The 16,990-nt window shown below is 37.0% G+C and overlaps 1 protein-coding gene across 3 annotated transcripts in view; it reads right to left on the bottom strand.

The window, feature by feature from the left end:
• The window catches only part of ZNF536 (zinc finger protein 536), a 340,785-nt gene that overhangs the window by 113,783 nt on the left and 210,012 nt on the right, over window positions 1-16,990 (bottom strand). For all 3 annotated transcript variants that reach the window (XM_027663895.1, XM_027663896.1, XM_027663897.1), the window contains 2 exons: window positions 16,196-16,348; window positions 3,407-4,987 (listed from right to left, as the gene is read on the bottom strand). In XM_027663895.1, coding sequence (XP_027519696.1) covers window positions 3,407-4,987; window positions 16,196-16,348 — 1,734 coding nt within the window. The remainder of the gene's footprint in view (window positions 1-3,406; window positions 4,988-16,195; window positions 16,349-16,990) is intronic.

The following is a 16,990-nucleotide window of genomic DNA, read 5'->3' as shown; positions in this document are numbered from 1 at the left end:
GACTTGAAACAGGAGGCAGAATATGATTGCGACACAATTACACGTACGTGGGAAACCAAGCAGAAAAAGAGATGAGTGTAAATAGAAAGGAAAACAGATCTTCCAAAACTTAAACACAAAGTAGGTCTAGAACTTCCAAGCTTAACTTATCAAATCAGCAAGGGCTGTGAAAGCAGAGTAGACAGGTGCTCAAGACAGCTACCGAGCCATCACCTGGATATCCCATCCACGGTGGGCTACTGCCTGCCAAACAGCAAGGAAAGGTATGGCATCTCCTTAGAAACTGTGTGGTAGCAAAGATTAACAAGATCAACTCCTAGGTATAGTCACTTGAGACTCCAAAACCAAGCACAGTTCAGGAGTAACTCTAGAATCATTAATGTTCTTTTTTTCTTTCTTTCTGTTTGTTCCTATTCTGCTATGTAAGGAGAAATATTACAAAAATTTGTGATTCTTCTCAGTAGCATTTTGACATGAAAATTTCTTTATTATGCAGTAATTATGGTTCTTTCCTAATTGTGTCTTTCATTCCTACAGCCTGAAGCATGATAGGAGCATAAATGAATTATATGTACATCATCAATCTCTCTCATTCAACATGTAGGGAAACTGAGGACTCCTTCACTATGTGTGGTGACTTTCCAAAACAACAACGTAAGTTAATTTCCCCTAGAAATTAAACCCTCTTTGCACCAAGATTTGTACTTAAAAACTAACCCACTATCTTAAGGTAAAATCTGCCATCTAAAAATGATCCACATGGACCACTGAAAATCCCAGCTTGTTTTTAGGCAGCCAGAAATTTAACTCAATTAGTGTGGCCAGTCAAAAGATCCAATCTCAGCTCACTAAAGCTGAAATATTTTATTTCAATTTTATTTCCTCTGTATTCCGACTGTCTGAATGTGCAAGGACTTTTATCAAATGTATCAGTGTTCTCTCTTGAGATGTCAACAACATGCACTTCACTGGCTGTAAAAGGAATGGGAAATGCACAGAGTCTCCCCAAATACAAAGGAACACAAGAATCGTGCCCTGGAATTGGATGCTGGAGGTGGGTCTCAAGTTTTCTGATCTGCCAGGCAGTAGAGGGGACAAAGGAACCATGACTTTGGTCATGAGCTTCGTGCAGAAGGGAAGGCAGGCTCATAAATGAACAGGGTGCTCCTGATCGCTAATCAGCAAGTGCAGAACCATCAGGTGAGATTCCCTGCACTAACATGCACAGATGGAGTGTGATTTCACAGTATAAAATGTCACAGAGAAAATGAAAACTCCTCAAAAACACTACTTTCACGTGGGTGGTGTCCAAGTCAACCAAACAAAAAAAGAACTAGTGACATGGGGCTTGTTTATACTCATCCAATTTTGCTCTGAATATTGAGAAAAATGAAATAATGCATTTAAGTGGTCAACCTTAATACTTATATCCTGCAAACACTCAACAGAATATCAGTAAAGAATTTTGAAAAAGCTATTTTTGGAGGGGGGAGAAAGAAGAACTCACACTGCATTTTTGATTAAAAAATGGCTTAAAAAGTAGAACAGAGAAGCTTCTGTTGTTTCTTTTTTTCCTTCATACTTCAAGTCAAATCCATTATCACTGGGCAGAGCTTGTGAAAGGGATATGGTCTTTAAAATCATATAAACTCAAGCCATCATAAAATGTCTGTTGAATTGATTGGAAGATGAAACAAAAAACTAATGGAAGTAACATGACCTCATTTCAATAATAATATTAGAGGATTTTTTCTGTTGTTGTTTTAAAAATCTTATGTCTGGGAGAAAGCATAAAGATATTTCATACAAAGCAACTAATCTTAGTTTTTCAATTTTTTTACTCATCTGTTTAGAGACTAATTTCTCTGCTGTATTTTTTTCCTTTTTGGTAACTGATAGTACTCCACAAATAGAGAGGATTTTACCTGCTGTAAATTAAATAATCTACTAGCAATTTTCAATGTTGATTTTGAAGAATCTGGAAATATTTCCAACTACCTAAATTGGTTCTTATAGCACTGTGACACAGAAGTTTACAAGTAAGGCCATGCAGATACTTGGGCAGATATTGGGCTCAGTTTAAGTAATGACAAAATTGTGAAGTCAAAATGCTTTAAGGATACAAGGGAGATAAATTTTATGTGCAGAAATCAGACTTTTTTTATCAGACCACTTGGAAAAGCAGAGAGAGGCCTGAGGAAGGGTTTATGGCTTTAAGCATCTACACTGTGCTGATGAAGAGAAACAAAACTTCCACTAACCTTAAGTTAACCAGGGGAACTAGGCAGAAGTGCTTGCAGATTTAGGGTTTCATTTTGTTAGCCTTTAAAACTGTTGATAACATTTTCTTTTCTTTTTTTTTTAACTTGAATACATTTTATTATGCATATTCAGCTCTGACAATGAGTTTTCTGATTAGTTTGAAGGTTAAGCGAAACGAGCATTACTGAAGTTTTTGTGTCCTTTGCTGACTCTGCTTTTTAAAGTGATACTGTTTTTCAAAGGATTTACACTCTAAAATCTCTTTCAAACAAGAACTATGCTGGCAAAATAGGAGACAAATCAAAATATCCTCAATCTGATTTTTTCCAGATAGATTTAACTTTCATTTTTGTAAATATGATGTATGTGATACGTGGAAGTAAAACTGCAGTTTTGTAAATTAGAGACTAATAAGGGTAAAAGGTTGTTTTGTTTGTTTGGTGTGTTGTTATTTTAATTACCTGGAGGCATATTCTTAATTAGGCAAATCACAATTTGCACAACTGCTAGTTAGAATAGTGAAAATGGTCAAGGGCAACAACTGTATGGGTGCCATTGAACAAAACCAGAAAATTATAATTAAAAAAAAAAAAAAAAAGGAGGGAAAGAAAAGAAAAAAAAATCTTTGCAACACAGGTAGATACATTCCATGCACTTGGCCTTTGATTTCATTAATGTCATGGTAATTGAACACACTCCAATTCAAAGAAAGAAAGGGGGGAAAAAAAGAAAAGAGAAAGCAAGGTTTGCTTGGCAAAGCATCCAGTGTTTTTCTTGGGTTCTTACTTATATCAAAATACTGAAAAGTTTGCAAGTTACCATGTAAATTTTTTAAAACTTTTTCCTCCTTTGAGTATGCTAAAGCAGTAAGTATCCCCTTCAGATGCCACTAGCACAGATAGTCTATATTGCTGCTACTCTAGTTTAAAAAGCAAGTTCTTTCTAAAATCCTGTATAAGTATGCATGCAGCACTGCTGATTTCAATGGAGTAGACCACATATAAGACTAGAATTTGGCCCACAGGGTTTAACATTTAAAAAAAAATGTATTACTAACAAACATGACTAAGTATATTTAAAGAGCAGCTTCATGATTCTGCACATGTGTTTTCTGAAATGGTCTAAAAGAAGGTCTAAAACTTACCACACAAGTCAGGTCTCTTGATACATCCACTAGTTGCTGTGCTACTTGCAAGTCCATTAAAGGCTGCTAAGCCATCAGAGCTGTAAGCTCTTAGGACTGACAACATGTTCATCTGCTTCTCCAGGACCTGCGGACCCTGAACTTGTTCGGGTTTCATCACTCCTTGTGCAGTTTCATGTGAGGAGAGAAGATTCTGACTGTGCCACTGCTTTTCTGAAGCTTGTGGCAGCGGTGATACGAGCCCTTGTGTTGGTTGTGAGGTGACTCCACTTTGTATATTGTCGCCTCCTTCACTGCTTTCTTTATTTAGGGCAGACAACTGCTTATTCATAATATCTGGTTCTGTGTCAATGTCCTCATCTTCAATGTTTTCTTCCTTGGAAGATTCCATATCCTCAGATGAAGCTATGTCAGAAAGGTCGTCAGTAGCACTTTTATTTACAGAGTCAGAGAGCAGAATATTTGGGTCATCTTCAGATTGTGTTTTGATTTCAGATTCATTACTGGTGCAAGAATTTTGTGTTCCCGTGCCAATAACACCAGGATAAACACCGAACTGCTTATAGAAGTCTGTTGTAAAATTACAAAAAGTGGATTCCATGTGGCTGGGCCAGGCAGTGCTCTTTTGCTCTCCCAGGGTCTCTTTACTTTGTCCTTGGGTCATTTTCTCAGAAGCTGAGTCCAGCTGGCTCAGCATGTTTGAAACTCCTGCCTCCTTGCTGGACTGCACAGAAGAGGGGAGCAAGCTCACTTTATTCACCGAGGCTGAAGCCTCCCTAGACTGGTCTTTGTTGTTGCCTATGATGTTGTCTTTACGTTTAGCCTTGCCCAAGTGATTGGCCTGGAGGTGCAGAGCCATTAGTTCCATAGATGAAGTTGTAAAGGAACAAAACAAGCAGCCGTGCCAAGCAATATTGTCCTGCACAGTAACAGATGACCCTGGGAGGGAGGCTGCGTCTGGCCTTACGGACAAGTCCAGAGGTTCATACTGGGACTTTTCTGTTTTTCGCTGTGAGGACTTGCTGTTTATCTTTTCCTCACCACCATCTGACACCAGAGCTTTTGCTGAAAGCGGATCTGAGAGAGCTTTATCCTTCATTTCTTTTTCTTTCTTCAAAGAACTTAGGACAAAGCTGTCCATGAAAGCTTGCAAAGACCCTTGAAAGTTCACACCGTTCCCAACCATGTTCTGGTAAGCACGGCCAAGTTCAGAGAAGTGTGTTCCTTTGGAAGATATGTCTGACCCTTTCATATTTTCTGAAGATACTTCAGATGACATGCCAGCTGCTTGTCCTTGCTGATCTCCAGAAGACAACATTCCTGACGTCCACTGCTGCGAGACCATGCCACTTCGGAAATCGATACCAGGAAGTCCCTTGAAGGCTCCTCTCAAAATATCTGGCCTAATAAACACAGAACTTTTACTTGATGTCTCGTCTTTGTGCTCTTGACCTGCGCTCTGCCCAGAGAGTGGTCCTGCTCCGTTCTGTCGCTCCCGATGGTGTCGTTCCAAGTGGTATTTGAGGGATGCAGACTGAGTACCAGCATAATCACAATGTGGACACTTGTAAGGCTTCTCACCTATGGGTATGGATAAGGTGAAAAATATAAAGAGAGTTAACTGTACTTTGGTCTATGGATGAGTGAAGAAAGAAAAAAATCAACATTAACTGCTTGAAAAGAAGAAGATCTTAGAACTAATAATTCATTTTTAAAAGAGAAATCCTTTAATCGAAGACTAATTCATAAACTGAATATTTCTAAAATGGGTTTCCAGAATGTGGGGCTATTCAGGAATGACATGGTATCTACACACAATTAGCCATCCTTTTCTTAATCTAACATGTAGAAAACTGTTGTAGAATTAAAAGCTATGATTATGAAAATGAAGCATAACAATTTCAACCACAGTAATCATTAAAAGTACAAGTTTAAAAAAAAGGGAGACAAAGAATGTAACAAATGGATGGTTGCAATATTTTGTGTATACAATTGCTCTAAAATTTGTTTAAATTATACACATGGAAACCATTTTTAAACCTAAAAATTTTATGGCACTGTTACGCAAGACTGAAATGAATGATTTAAGTCTTGCTCTGCAGTAAATCATGGATATAATTAGCAAATGGCATACTGCACAAGTAATTTATCATTATTTGGAGGGCACCATTCCAGAAGGATTCAAAGATCTGCAGACCTACTGCATTGTTTCTAAATAAAGGACTATAAATACAGATCCTATAAAATATTAATATCATTACACTACATTATGATTGCAGCATGTAAGAACATATAGTTAAAATAAAAAGTAGTCAGTAAAAAAGAAATCAAGTAATAAAAAGTACAAAATATATTTAGTTTCTGTATTTGAAATTAGCATTATCTACTGGGTTTTGCAGTCCTTTAATTTTGTACTAATGGCATTTCTAGTACTCAAGTAGTAAAATGTGTAATTTACCTACCATAAGGGATTTTCTAGGTTTAGCTTGAATAGAGTTTTAAAACATATAAGATGATTTTCATGAATTAAATAAATATTTGAAGCCTACACTAAACTTTTATTGTTCTTCCTATACTTTAAAAGAGGTAGAGGATTTTACACATGTAATAAATATTCCTATATAGTCATAAAGACATATCCAAAAAGAATGTACATCTAAGCAGAGGTACATCTACATTTTTGCACAGCACTTTTTAGCAATGCAGAGATCCTTTTAAAGGAAGAAATATGGAAATCCTCACTAAAAGGGACAGGAATCTGAAAGACCTGCAAGCTGTCAATATTGGCAATTGTTTCTATGAGGGAGCTCCACGAGAAGAATAAACTGTTTTCTCTAGGTAGCTTTTTTTTTCTTCCTAAGTGATACAAAAGACTAAAACAAGCCTCTCCAAATGGTATAATGGAAATATTTGTTTTGAAAACTTCCTCCACGGTAAAAATGCTGTATAATATTATGTAGCTCACCAAACCAGCTGGAAAGTTATCCATTTTCAAATAACCTCAAAATCTGCTAAAAACAAAATTGAAAGGCTTTCAGACTTCTGTTATTTAAGCTACAGGCTCAACTGAAGGGCTGGTAAACACTTGGGAAGCTGCTCCTCCTCTCTCTGATCGCAGGAATTCACTAATGAGATGCGAGCCCGGAACACTCCAGTGCCTATGGAGCACTGCCTGAGCAGGGTTACTGACCATGAACAGGGGCTGGATACGTGCTGCAATTCAGACAGGGCTGAAGTAAATTACAAGCAGTGGAAATTCTAAATCCATAATGTAATCCTAAAGCTAAACGGTGAGACATGAGAGCTCTACAGCAACCACATTAATAGACCTTTTTGGAGGAGAAAAGCGCAACACCTCAAACAAGAGGTGCTCAGCAGAGGAAGAGGGAGTAATTAGCATGGTTCATGCTTTAGGCCTGGGTCCACACAGCTTAACAGAAGAAATCAGATTTAAACATTTCAATGCCAACTTCTGAGTCTTTCACAGTCACCTAATTAAGCTCTGGCGCTCCACTGACAAGGAGTAGGGGCTGAGTTTCAGTAGGAGTTGTGCAAAAGCAAACAGTTCCTACTGATGTGCAAGAAACAGAAACCTGAGATGATCATGCCTGTCTGGGCTTCCCTGCTCTCAAGTGGGCACCTGAGCACACACACACCCATCACAGGTGTTTAAGAGCAGGGACAAGGGGACAGAACACACAGGCTGTCTATTTGTTTGCATTTGTTTCGGGGTGTGCAAACTCTGACAGCTGTGCTGCCAGTCAGAACATGGACAAATATTAATGCTGTTTTTACAGCATCTCCATACTGCAATATTTTTGAGCTACTTTCAGTTATTCCAATGTTTCTCCCACCAGTTAGTCAGCAGTCACTAGTGACACAACTTAAGTATTTTAAGTGTTGCCTAAGAAGTAATAAGACTGGTGAAAAACAAGTAACAGACTTCACAGGGTTAAATAGTCTCACTTTTGAATTTTCACTCCTCTTAATTGAAAAGCTCTTCCTCAGCATCCCCTATGCCTTTACGGAAATCTTTAACACAATTATATTGAGCACTTCCTTTTATTCTAATGATAGTTCAGTGTGTGTTTGCATTGCACATCAAGTGGCACCATTTAAAAGTGTGTCCCAGCATTGCAGGCACTGTGTCAACCACTGGAGAACTACTGCAAGGAGGAGGAGAAGTTTGCAATATAGACTGCACTGATGTTGCTAAAAACATACAGAAGCTGTTCAAAGTAGTAAGCAAATGTAAAAATGGGTTTAAGTGAGTTAAAATATATGCTCACTGGAGTAAGTACTAGTACTGTTTTGTACTTTTGTACTTTTTGTACCTTCAGTCTAAAGCCCTGGGCACAACATACTCTTCTTCTGAATTGCTAAGCCTTGAAGTCATTCCATTTTCTGCTCAAGGGCCTCTCTACTGAGTGAGCTTCCTTTCAGCAGAGATCTGTACGCAGCTCGCCACCAACGCCACAAGCATTGGATTGAAAGAAGACACTGAGTGAGACAGTGTGATAAAACGTTCAAATCTCTCCTAGCCTTGGTGTGCTGCCCCTGTGGTGCTCCCACCCCTTGCATGGCTAGAAATGAGATCTAAAGCTGAAGGTCTGAAATTGAACTCAACATGTAGCAACACACTGTGCCACCTTTACAACAGAGGACTGGCCAAATAACATCGTTCAAAGGGAACTGTTCAAAACCTCTCTTCTCTTCCAGATCCAAATATTAGCAGTGGGTAGTTTACTTCAAAGCTGTCTCAACTGCTTCTATTTTGAGGAGAGGCATTGGGAGAAGGGGGTAGGATGGAGTCAATCATCTTTGAATCTTTTTAATTTAGTCTGTCAGTATTTCCTAAATTCAGTAATTGTGCAGCTATTTAGATGCTATTTCATCCATTCAAATTAGTAACCAGCTACACCCTATGGAAGTCACTGTACAAATGACAAAACAGAATTATAAGCTGCTATGGGAAAAATCCCAGACTAACCTCAAATCAAGCTAGTTTCAATGGAAAACCCAAAGGACCCCTAATTTTCAGGACTCTATCAGCAAATGCAATAGTATATGTCCAAAGAATACTGCAGGGGACAAGGGAGGTAGGCTATGATTCTTGTTAGAAGACAACCTGTTTGTATCTTATACTTCGAGGAAAGGTTTCAGAGAATTCATCCTCATGTAATGACTACCCTGGTATTATTGCCAAGAGCAGTGTCTGGATGAGTTATTTAACACTTAATATCAGTTCACATAAATTAATGTTACCATGTAGGAGTGAGGGAACATGACTTTTTCAAAATAATTTTCTGCATTTCATATCCAAGAGTCATTTTTCATTGTTCACAAAGGCAATGGCCATCCTGATCTTGCTAATTCTCTGACCAGGTTGTATCCCTGCAAACCTTTTCACAATGGAGTAGGACATTGTGTACAGTTAAAAAAAAAAAAAGAAAAATCTTACAGGGAACAACTTATCTGGGCAACATAATCACAGTTCTGATCTACCTACTGCTCTGGTTTACAAGACACAAAACATCTCAGAGGAACTATTTTATATCAGGATAAAGTAAAACAATAAAAATTCAATGCTGCTTGTAAAATCTGCACAAAAGCTTGGTAGATAACTGGAAACAGACATGCTGCCCAGTAGAAACAGGTCTATTTGTATAGCAGGTTGTATAAACAACACAGATGTACAAGCTATGCAGGCTATCACCAGCCCTGCTCAGAACACAATCTGACTGTACTGGTCGTGGGAACTCACTGCTATGGGCTGTGCAAGGACATTATAACAGCCACATTATAACTAGATTTACAGATTTTAAGGCTGGAAGGAACAATTATGATCATCTTATCTGCTCTACAACACAGGCCAGAGATCCTCATATGATAATTCTGGCATCAGTGCATAACTGCAATGTGAAACAAAACTTACTTGTTTTCGTTTAAACATACTCTGTTTCAACAAAAGCAGTGAAGAAGACTCCAACATTTCCCTAGGAAAACTGTTTGACTGATTAAGTATTTTCACTGCTCAAAATCTGTGTCTTATTTCTAGCTTGAATTTGTCCAGTGTCTGCTTTCTAGTACTGAACATGGCTTCAATTTTCCCTGCTAGATTGAACTGATTTTTTTAAATTAAAAAATCTATTTCCTAAGGAAGGTACTTGCAAGACAGCAAACCAGTCACATCTTCACCTTCTCTCATCGTTGAGTGGAACACCCTTCCCAATTTTTCATTGTCCATTTAAATTATGGGTACCCACTAAAGCTTTGATGAAATTTCAACTTGATAGTAATTATATACAGTCCAAGACTGTGTTTACATCCATAGAGACATAGCAATCAACTAACAGCTCATATTCTGTTGCTTCTCTACCACAATCCTAAGCCCAGTTCATCACCGCCTCTAGTATTTGTTCCTTTACATTTTGCTGATTTAAAATTCATATTGTTGAAAAGAGCCCACTTGACTAAGTGACTAATCAGTGCCTCCCCATGATTTTTAGCATCTTACCATTTTTGTGCCATTGGTAAATTTTATCAACAGTGATTTTATATAGTCTTCCAAATAATGATAAAATACCAAATAGATGGAGCTGCAAGTGCTGCTGTGGAGCTGCCAGTTTATGTGCTATTTCATCTCTGCATGCTGGTTTTTGGGGTTTTTTTTGGAAGAGGGAATTGTCACATCAAACAAGTTACTTTCATGAGAAGAAACTTGATAAAACTTCCTTTTATAACATAAAACTGAATTAACTATGCTACCAACTTTTAATTAGTTAACAAATTCATTCTGTAATTCTACCCCCAAATTTATGACAGGGTAGTAATTTATAATTTCAAGGCCTTAACATTCTTTTTTTCTTTTTATTTTTTGGAAATACTAGAATAGCCAGAACTTTTTTACTACTGTGAGTGCTCTGGAACTTGCTCTGTGTTCCAAGACTTGGGGTTTTTTGTTTTGTTTTGTTTTTTTCTTTTAAATGAACTTTAATGATTTGGGAAGCTCTTCAGCCAGGGTTTTTAAGACTTTATCTGTAAGTTATCCAGTCTCATTCATTCTAAAAAATATTAAAATTCAGTGGTCTACAGCATCACAGTCTTATTACTTAATGGCAGCGTAACTGTATCACTGGAAAATGCTTAAAAAACCATCATTCTTCTTTCTGAGAACAGAACAGAAAAGCACCATGGTTGGTAATACTTTATCCATTCTTGTCCAGTATTAGTAAGATATCAATTGTTTGGTCTGCCAGATCTACAAAATGTTACCCCATTCTCCATAACCCTCATAGCCACACACAGATTTTTAATATTGCTTTTAGTTTCCCTCCTCAAATTTCTGTACCTCTTAAATACCTATTTATCTTTAGTGCTGTGAGCTCATTTATCCATCTTCCATACTTAACATGCAGCTTCTTAAAAATCTGTCCTGCACCCCTTCCCCACTGAATGTCCCCTTTTCCTTTTTTAATAAAATTTCGTGAGGACTTTGTGGATTATGCCCTTCTACTCCTCGTAGTGCTGCTCCTCAGTACAGTGAGAGCTGTGCCTCAGTGCAAGAACCCCAACACAGAATGCTTGGCAGCCCCACTCACTGTGGGGTTTTGACAATCACTCAGGGGCAATGTGGGTTGCAATTCGATCTCACACATTTCTAAACAAGCCACAGTTTGCTTTCATGCAAAGCAAATGAAATCAAACATCTTATAATTCCAGAGAATACTGCTTAATGAAAATACTGAAAACATTTTCCAGCATTTTTTATTTTACCATTGAAACAGTTATTGATAACCTATTTTATCCATTGTGCAGTAGATATTTTAGAAATGAATTGCTGTATGGTTTAATTAGTTCATTATTATGCCTATTCTTACACGGTAATTTCTTTTATCATTCTAATCATTCACTTCACACTTTTTAAACCAAATGGAATATCAAAGGTTCTGTAGGATTATTTTTGGATCCTGCACATGTTTCACTACACAATTAATCTGTTTGTCAGAAATACTAGTTAACTTCTTCTCTTTACTACTTTCCTTTACTAGTCATTTTTCTCTATTATATAAGATGTAACTACCTTACTCTGTAAAGGGGCAGAATTTGATGCTTTTGACTCATTTTATTACAGACTTTTCAATTGTGCACTTGGCATCACTATAAAATATTTTAATTTTTATAAAGTTTTATAATTGAATATTTTCCTGTATTTATATCTCATCTGCAGTATTTATTTAGTCTTTTTACACGTCTTTACTTAGTTAAAATGCAGAGAGATAAATATGGTTGTTACTTTGCAGGGAAGATTCAGTACATTAATATAAACTGTACACTAATTCCCCCAAAGCATATATATACGTTGTAAACCTGAAGACTTTTTACACAGCTGCTTATTGCTAAACAGTGCCTTGTCCAGAAGGGGACAATCTGTGTCTCTAATTGCTGTCACTGAAGCTGAGATTCATTATGTGACTTTCCCATTAAAATGTGAGCATTAATTTGTATAATGAAATATCACCCACTGCAGTGTTCATTAGCCATGCCCTACTGTATACTGCACATTGTTAGCTACCTAGAAACTGTAGTTAATTTCACTAATGGATATTTCCCTACTTAGTGTTTGGTAGGAAATTTATACTGTAACATTACCTCTTAAACTTTTAAGGAAATTTAAATTCAATCAATTATTTTCAACAAAAGTTTGGGATGTCATTAAGACAGGAGAAAAGGCATGCTGTACAATGTTAAGGATGGGAAATCTGGTGAAATCTAGAGAAATGAAAAGTCCTTTTAGTTCATCTTAGAAATGTAAGAATAAAGGATGTTCAATACCAAAATTGTCTCCTCTTGGAGCACACATACCCATTTTCCTTAATTATTCATATTGCTCATCCCACTACAAGCGCCTTCAGAGAATGGCAACAGGCAGTCTTTTTTTAGGAAGGAAATGTGAATTGAACTCATTTAAAACAGCACCATTTTTACTGTATTTCATCAGTTCATCTAAGCAAGGTTTAAAATTGGCTAGTCACATTTCCAAGGGAAAATGCAGTAACGCTGTAAATGTATATAATACATCTAATATATGCAAGATATGTGTCATACATATCGTAACAAACTCTCAGTCAAAGGACACTGCCATGCCAAGTTTTTTATTCCTATTCATCTCTTTCTTAGGTTTCTGCTCTTTAGCACAATCCAAAGAATCTTCAGGGCTTTCCTTTGCTCAGGCACATCATTCTTTTTTCATTACTCAAGGGATTTAACTGTACCTGTCATACTGGGAATATACCTGAGCATCTAATGATGACACAAACCCAAACTGGTCTACATCTGTGGTAGCTTCTGAATGCTAATGCAAGATGCAAAGAGGAGCTGAAACCAGCTCCTACATAATGTGTCACCTGTCAAAGATGGAACATAAGAAATTTTAATTTACACTTAACTGTTTCTGTGCAGTCCAAAGGCCTAGACTATAAAGTAAACCCCACACCCATTCATTCCATTTCAAGGGGGTTAAGAGTGCTCAAGAACATAAAGATGCTCAGGTTTCTGAATGAAAACTCAGGAAGCATCTGCATTTGGCACATTATGAGGCCGAGATACTTGGATGGTTTTCTTTTTCACAAAGACTGAGCATCCCTAAGATATCTGTGTCATAACCCTCCCAGCTTTATTATACATTATTTTATAACCAGGAGGCTGAATCACAAACTGGACAGGCCACCCACGTGTCTGTTCTGCACTGCTGGTGCACAGACATGCTTTGCCCTTGTTTCTGCATCTCCTCCCACAGTGAGTTTGTGTGAGTTGAAGTAGGCAGCTCTGAAGAAGCAGGACCACACAGCCCACCTCTCCTCTGTTCACTAGTCAGCATAAAGAGCTCATCTAAGAGGGCTGAAAGAGTTCTGCCTGTCCTCCCTAAGCCTGGAGGCTCTGAAGCACTTTGGCCTGAAAGTCCTTCCTCTTTTCTTTCAGGGTCGTCCCAGGGAAGTGTCTCATCTGTCAACTGTTTTTAGAGCAAGAAAGAGGAGAAACTGATTTCACGTAATTACTCCGTTTTCTTCTTATCATATGGGAACAATCAGAAATCACATCTTACATCTTCCCCTTAAAGCTCTTCCTGGCTTAATATCACTGAGTTAGATAAGAAGAAAAATCCTCTACAGTTGTGTGTTGGGACACAACTGAGCATGCTAAATAAAACTTTGATTTGCTCTTTTTTCCTTCAGAAGCTTATTATATGATAGCAAACTACACAGAAACTGAGACTCAGTTTGGGGAAGGTTGCAACCATGAAATATGCAATGGAAAAAAGAAGCAACTGAAGCCTCTAGCTAATTCTCCAGAAACAGAGCAGAGCTTCAAAATCTTGTGGAGGATTAAGCTGCTTCTCTAGATTTTTCGGGCCACTTGCCACAGAAGCACCTCCTGGCTGGATCAGACTTTGGGTCTTGTCTTGGCACGTGTACCAAACCAACCTAGTCGTGTGCCTCCAAACACACAGATGTTCGAAGGAACCCGACTTCTGCTGAACTGCTTGAGCTCATCTCTAACAAACAGGTGCTGTGAGAACAAGAACAGTAATTGAGTTAATGTAGTGGAGAAATACAGTAAAGTGTTTTTTATCAGTCAGTTATATGATCCAGGCATATAATAAAGACAGAGTGTGACATAAAAGGCAGGAAACTGTCCCTGATAAGTATGAACTAACAAATATTTGTTTAAACTGGTATCTATTACGTAATTTCCCTTTACTGCAAAGCACTTAATTTTTATTTAATAACTCTAGTAATTTGCCAATTTACAATTTATTATTTTTATTAGGATTATTTCAAATATGTAAAACATTGCTTCATTTAAACATACTCTTGTTATTATTTACAAATACTTTGTTCTCAAACTAATGGAAATTGATCTTTATCTTTTTTAAAATTATAATGATTTTTAAATATATTCCAAATTTGTTTCAATAGTTTCTTTTTTTTTCTTATTTTGTTATATCTGTTTATCTTTTTCTTATTTTAATTTTGTTTAGTCAGTTTTAATATGCAAGTTTTATGGAATATTTCCATTGTCATTAATTTACTTTCCATTACTTCTAAGGCACAAACACCAAATGTGTAATCACTGCCATCTTTAACATAGGAAGAAAGTGATCACTATATAATAAAACCAAATGAAGAGATGGGCAACCTCGGGTTATTTTAAAAGTTTTTCTTTGCATGTCCAACAGTAAAAATGTCTAATTCTTTAAACTCCATAGGTATAAGGTTATTTTTCAATAAAATAACCACCATTCCTTTACTTTTACTACATCAGAAAGAAGACGAACAGGGTTTTCTTTTTTTTTTCCCCCCACAAAGTCTAACACACAGAAAAGAATATTCGTGGTTTGCAATCCAATCAGACAAAACTACATTATAGTGCCAAATTTTAAAATTCAGATCAAACCAGTGTGGTATTCTCCAAAATGCAAAGAGGAGAATAAAAATACAGTGAACAAATTTTCCCATCTCAAAAATGGTAAGTTTTTTTTTTTTTTAAATAATTTGCATTTTTAATTTTTCAAAATCAAATCTCACACTCTCAAACCCAACATTAAGTGTTAGATCTGTGGAAGCACATAGGAGAAACATGACTGCTGATTTTGGGAAGGGAGGAAAATTCTGCTTATTTGGTACTTTAGTGAAATAAGAGTTAAAAGTGAGGTTTTTCGAGTAGGAGGTACAACTGGAATGTATTTCTTCATGCAATAATTTTACCTTTCTATTAGAAAAGTAGCAGTAAATTTCTGAAATTCTTTTAAAATGGTTTAAAAAGAAAATGTCCCCACAATTATGGGACCCACTATGTCTGTTTCCAAAAAGAAGTACCCCAAATCTCCAGTTCTGAATACTCTTCCAAAGTCTACTAATATAACTAACACTTGGAAGAAAACAGTATCATATTGGCCATACACAGAATTTCAAATGATGTCAACAGGACCTGAGGATTTCAACACTGTATGTCAGATTTTAATTATGGATAGAATAAGCCTTAAACACATCCTGTGACTCTATATGAACCTTACCACGCACATATATACTTTTAAGTAAACAAGATATTGCAATTTAAATGGAGTGGCTATAGTTTACTGGTATTGAGAGCAGTCCTCCCAGTGAGAGACATACCAAAATAAAGTGACTATCCAGACCAGTAGCAAATCTCTGCAGGGTAGAAATGATGTGGTTGTTACTGAAGTAAAATACGTTAAGTTTTACCACAGTGCAAAGCATGATAAGTTTTGCTACTTACAAGTACTTAGTCATGTGAGTTCTAGAGGGGGAAAAAAAGCAGATCCATGAAGCTGATTTATCCATATGAACAGTGAGAGGTTAAAAATGAGCATGCTAAATGGAACAAAAATAGTAACTGAGAAAAACATACAGAATCCCTAAGCAGATGCTAAGGAAGGCCTTTGAAGCAGTTAGTATAACTAAGTCTGAAACCAATAGGCTTATGCCTATTGAAGGACAAGGGTAATTGAAGGAAACAGTGATGAAGCAGGGAAGGAGACAGAAATAACCTCAACTGGGAAAAGATGATTCTATTAAAGTGGTCTTTATCCAACAACACATTCCTTGTGCTTTTATTTAAGACTGTCATACATCTTTCTCAAAAGACTCTCTCCAACTAATAAGTCCAAATCTACACTGGGAATTCAGGCTCCTAGCCACATATTATGTTAACCCCCCCACACACACGGCATGTGTTGACAGCGCTCCACTCACTTGTGCCTCTCACCTGTGTGTATTCTCAAGTGGACCTTTAAGTGATGGGATGTTCTGAAAGTTTTTCCACAATATGGGCAGTCTTTCATGGCAGAACCAAGGCTCCTGTCTCTCAGTAAAGCTGGCTGCTGGACTCCTACAGATCTCCCAGCTTCTTCTCCAATGTCTGCAACACAGAAATGTTCTCACATCACTTCAGCACATGTCAGGAGTTGTTCTCACTAAAACTGCTAACACAACACAAAGTTAAACATGTCAATACTACACCTGTCTATTTCATTCTTTAAATCTGACAGAATGCTGACAATTCATGTATTTTCTTGTTATTGTCTTAAATTATTTCATCTTTGCTATCATCATTTTAAGCAGCATATGGTACCTTTATACTGAACTGAATTATACAAGAAAAGAAACAGCTGTGTCAGCAGCTGGTTTGATTTCTTCTTTTGCTTCGTTCCTATTAATTTTTTCCCCAAAAGTTTGAGATTGTTGTTTTGTTGATTCTATTTAAGTACTGTGAAAATCTGTATGCTTTTAGAGGGAAAGAGTTTGCACCAGTGTATTAAAACCTCCTAAAAGAACAAAATTGCAGTGAGAAGAGGGTCCAACAACAGTGATGATGTCTACACACACTTCCTTCAACAACTAATAAACTTCCTTCTGCAATATTTCAGCACTGGAATGACAACAGACAACCTAGTCAGTGACCTAATATCATGGGAAAAGCAATGAAAAAATTCATCAGATGAGAGGGAATTCCTTCTCCCTCTCACCCACAGCTCCTGTGTTTTCTCCTTCAGTGTTCACA

The sequence above is a fragment of the Corapipo altera genome, unplaced genomic scaffold (genome assembly GCF_003945725.1).
Source record: "Corapipo altera isolate COAL_440 unplaced genomic scaffold, ASM394572v1 224, whole genome shotgun sequence".
Taxonomy (NCBI): Eukaryota; Metazoa; Chordata; class Aves; order Passeriformes; family Pipridae; genus Corapipo; species Corapipo altera.
The sequence above is the reverse complement of the archived record's forward strand: the minus strand, read 5'-3'. Positions and strand labels throughout refer to the sequence as shown.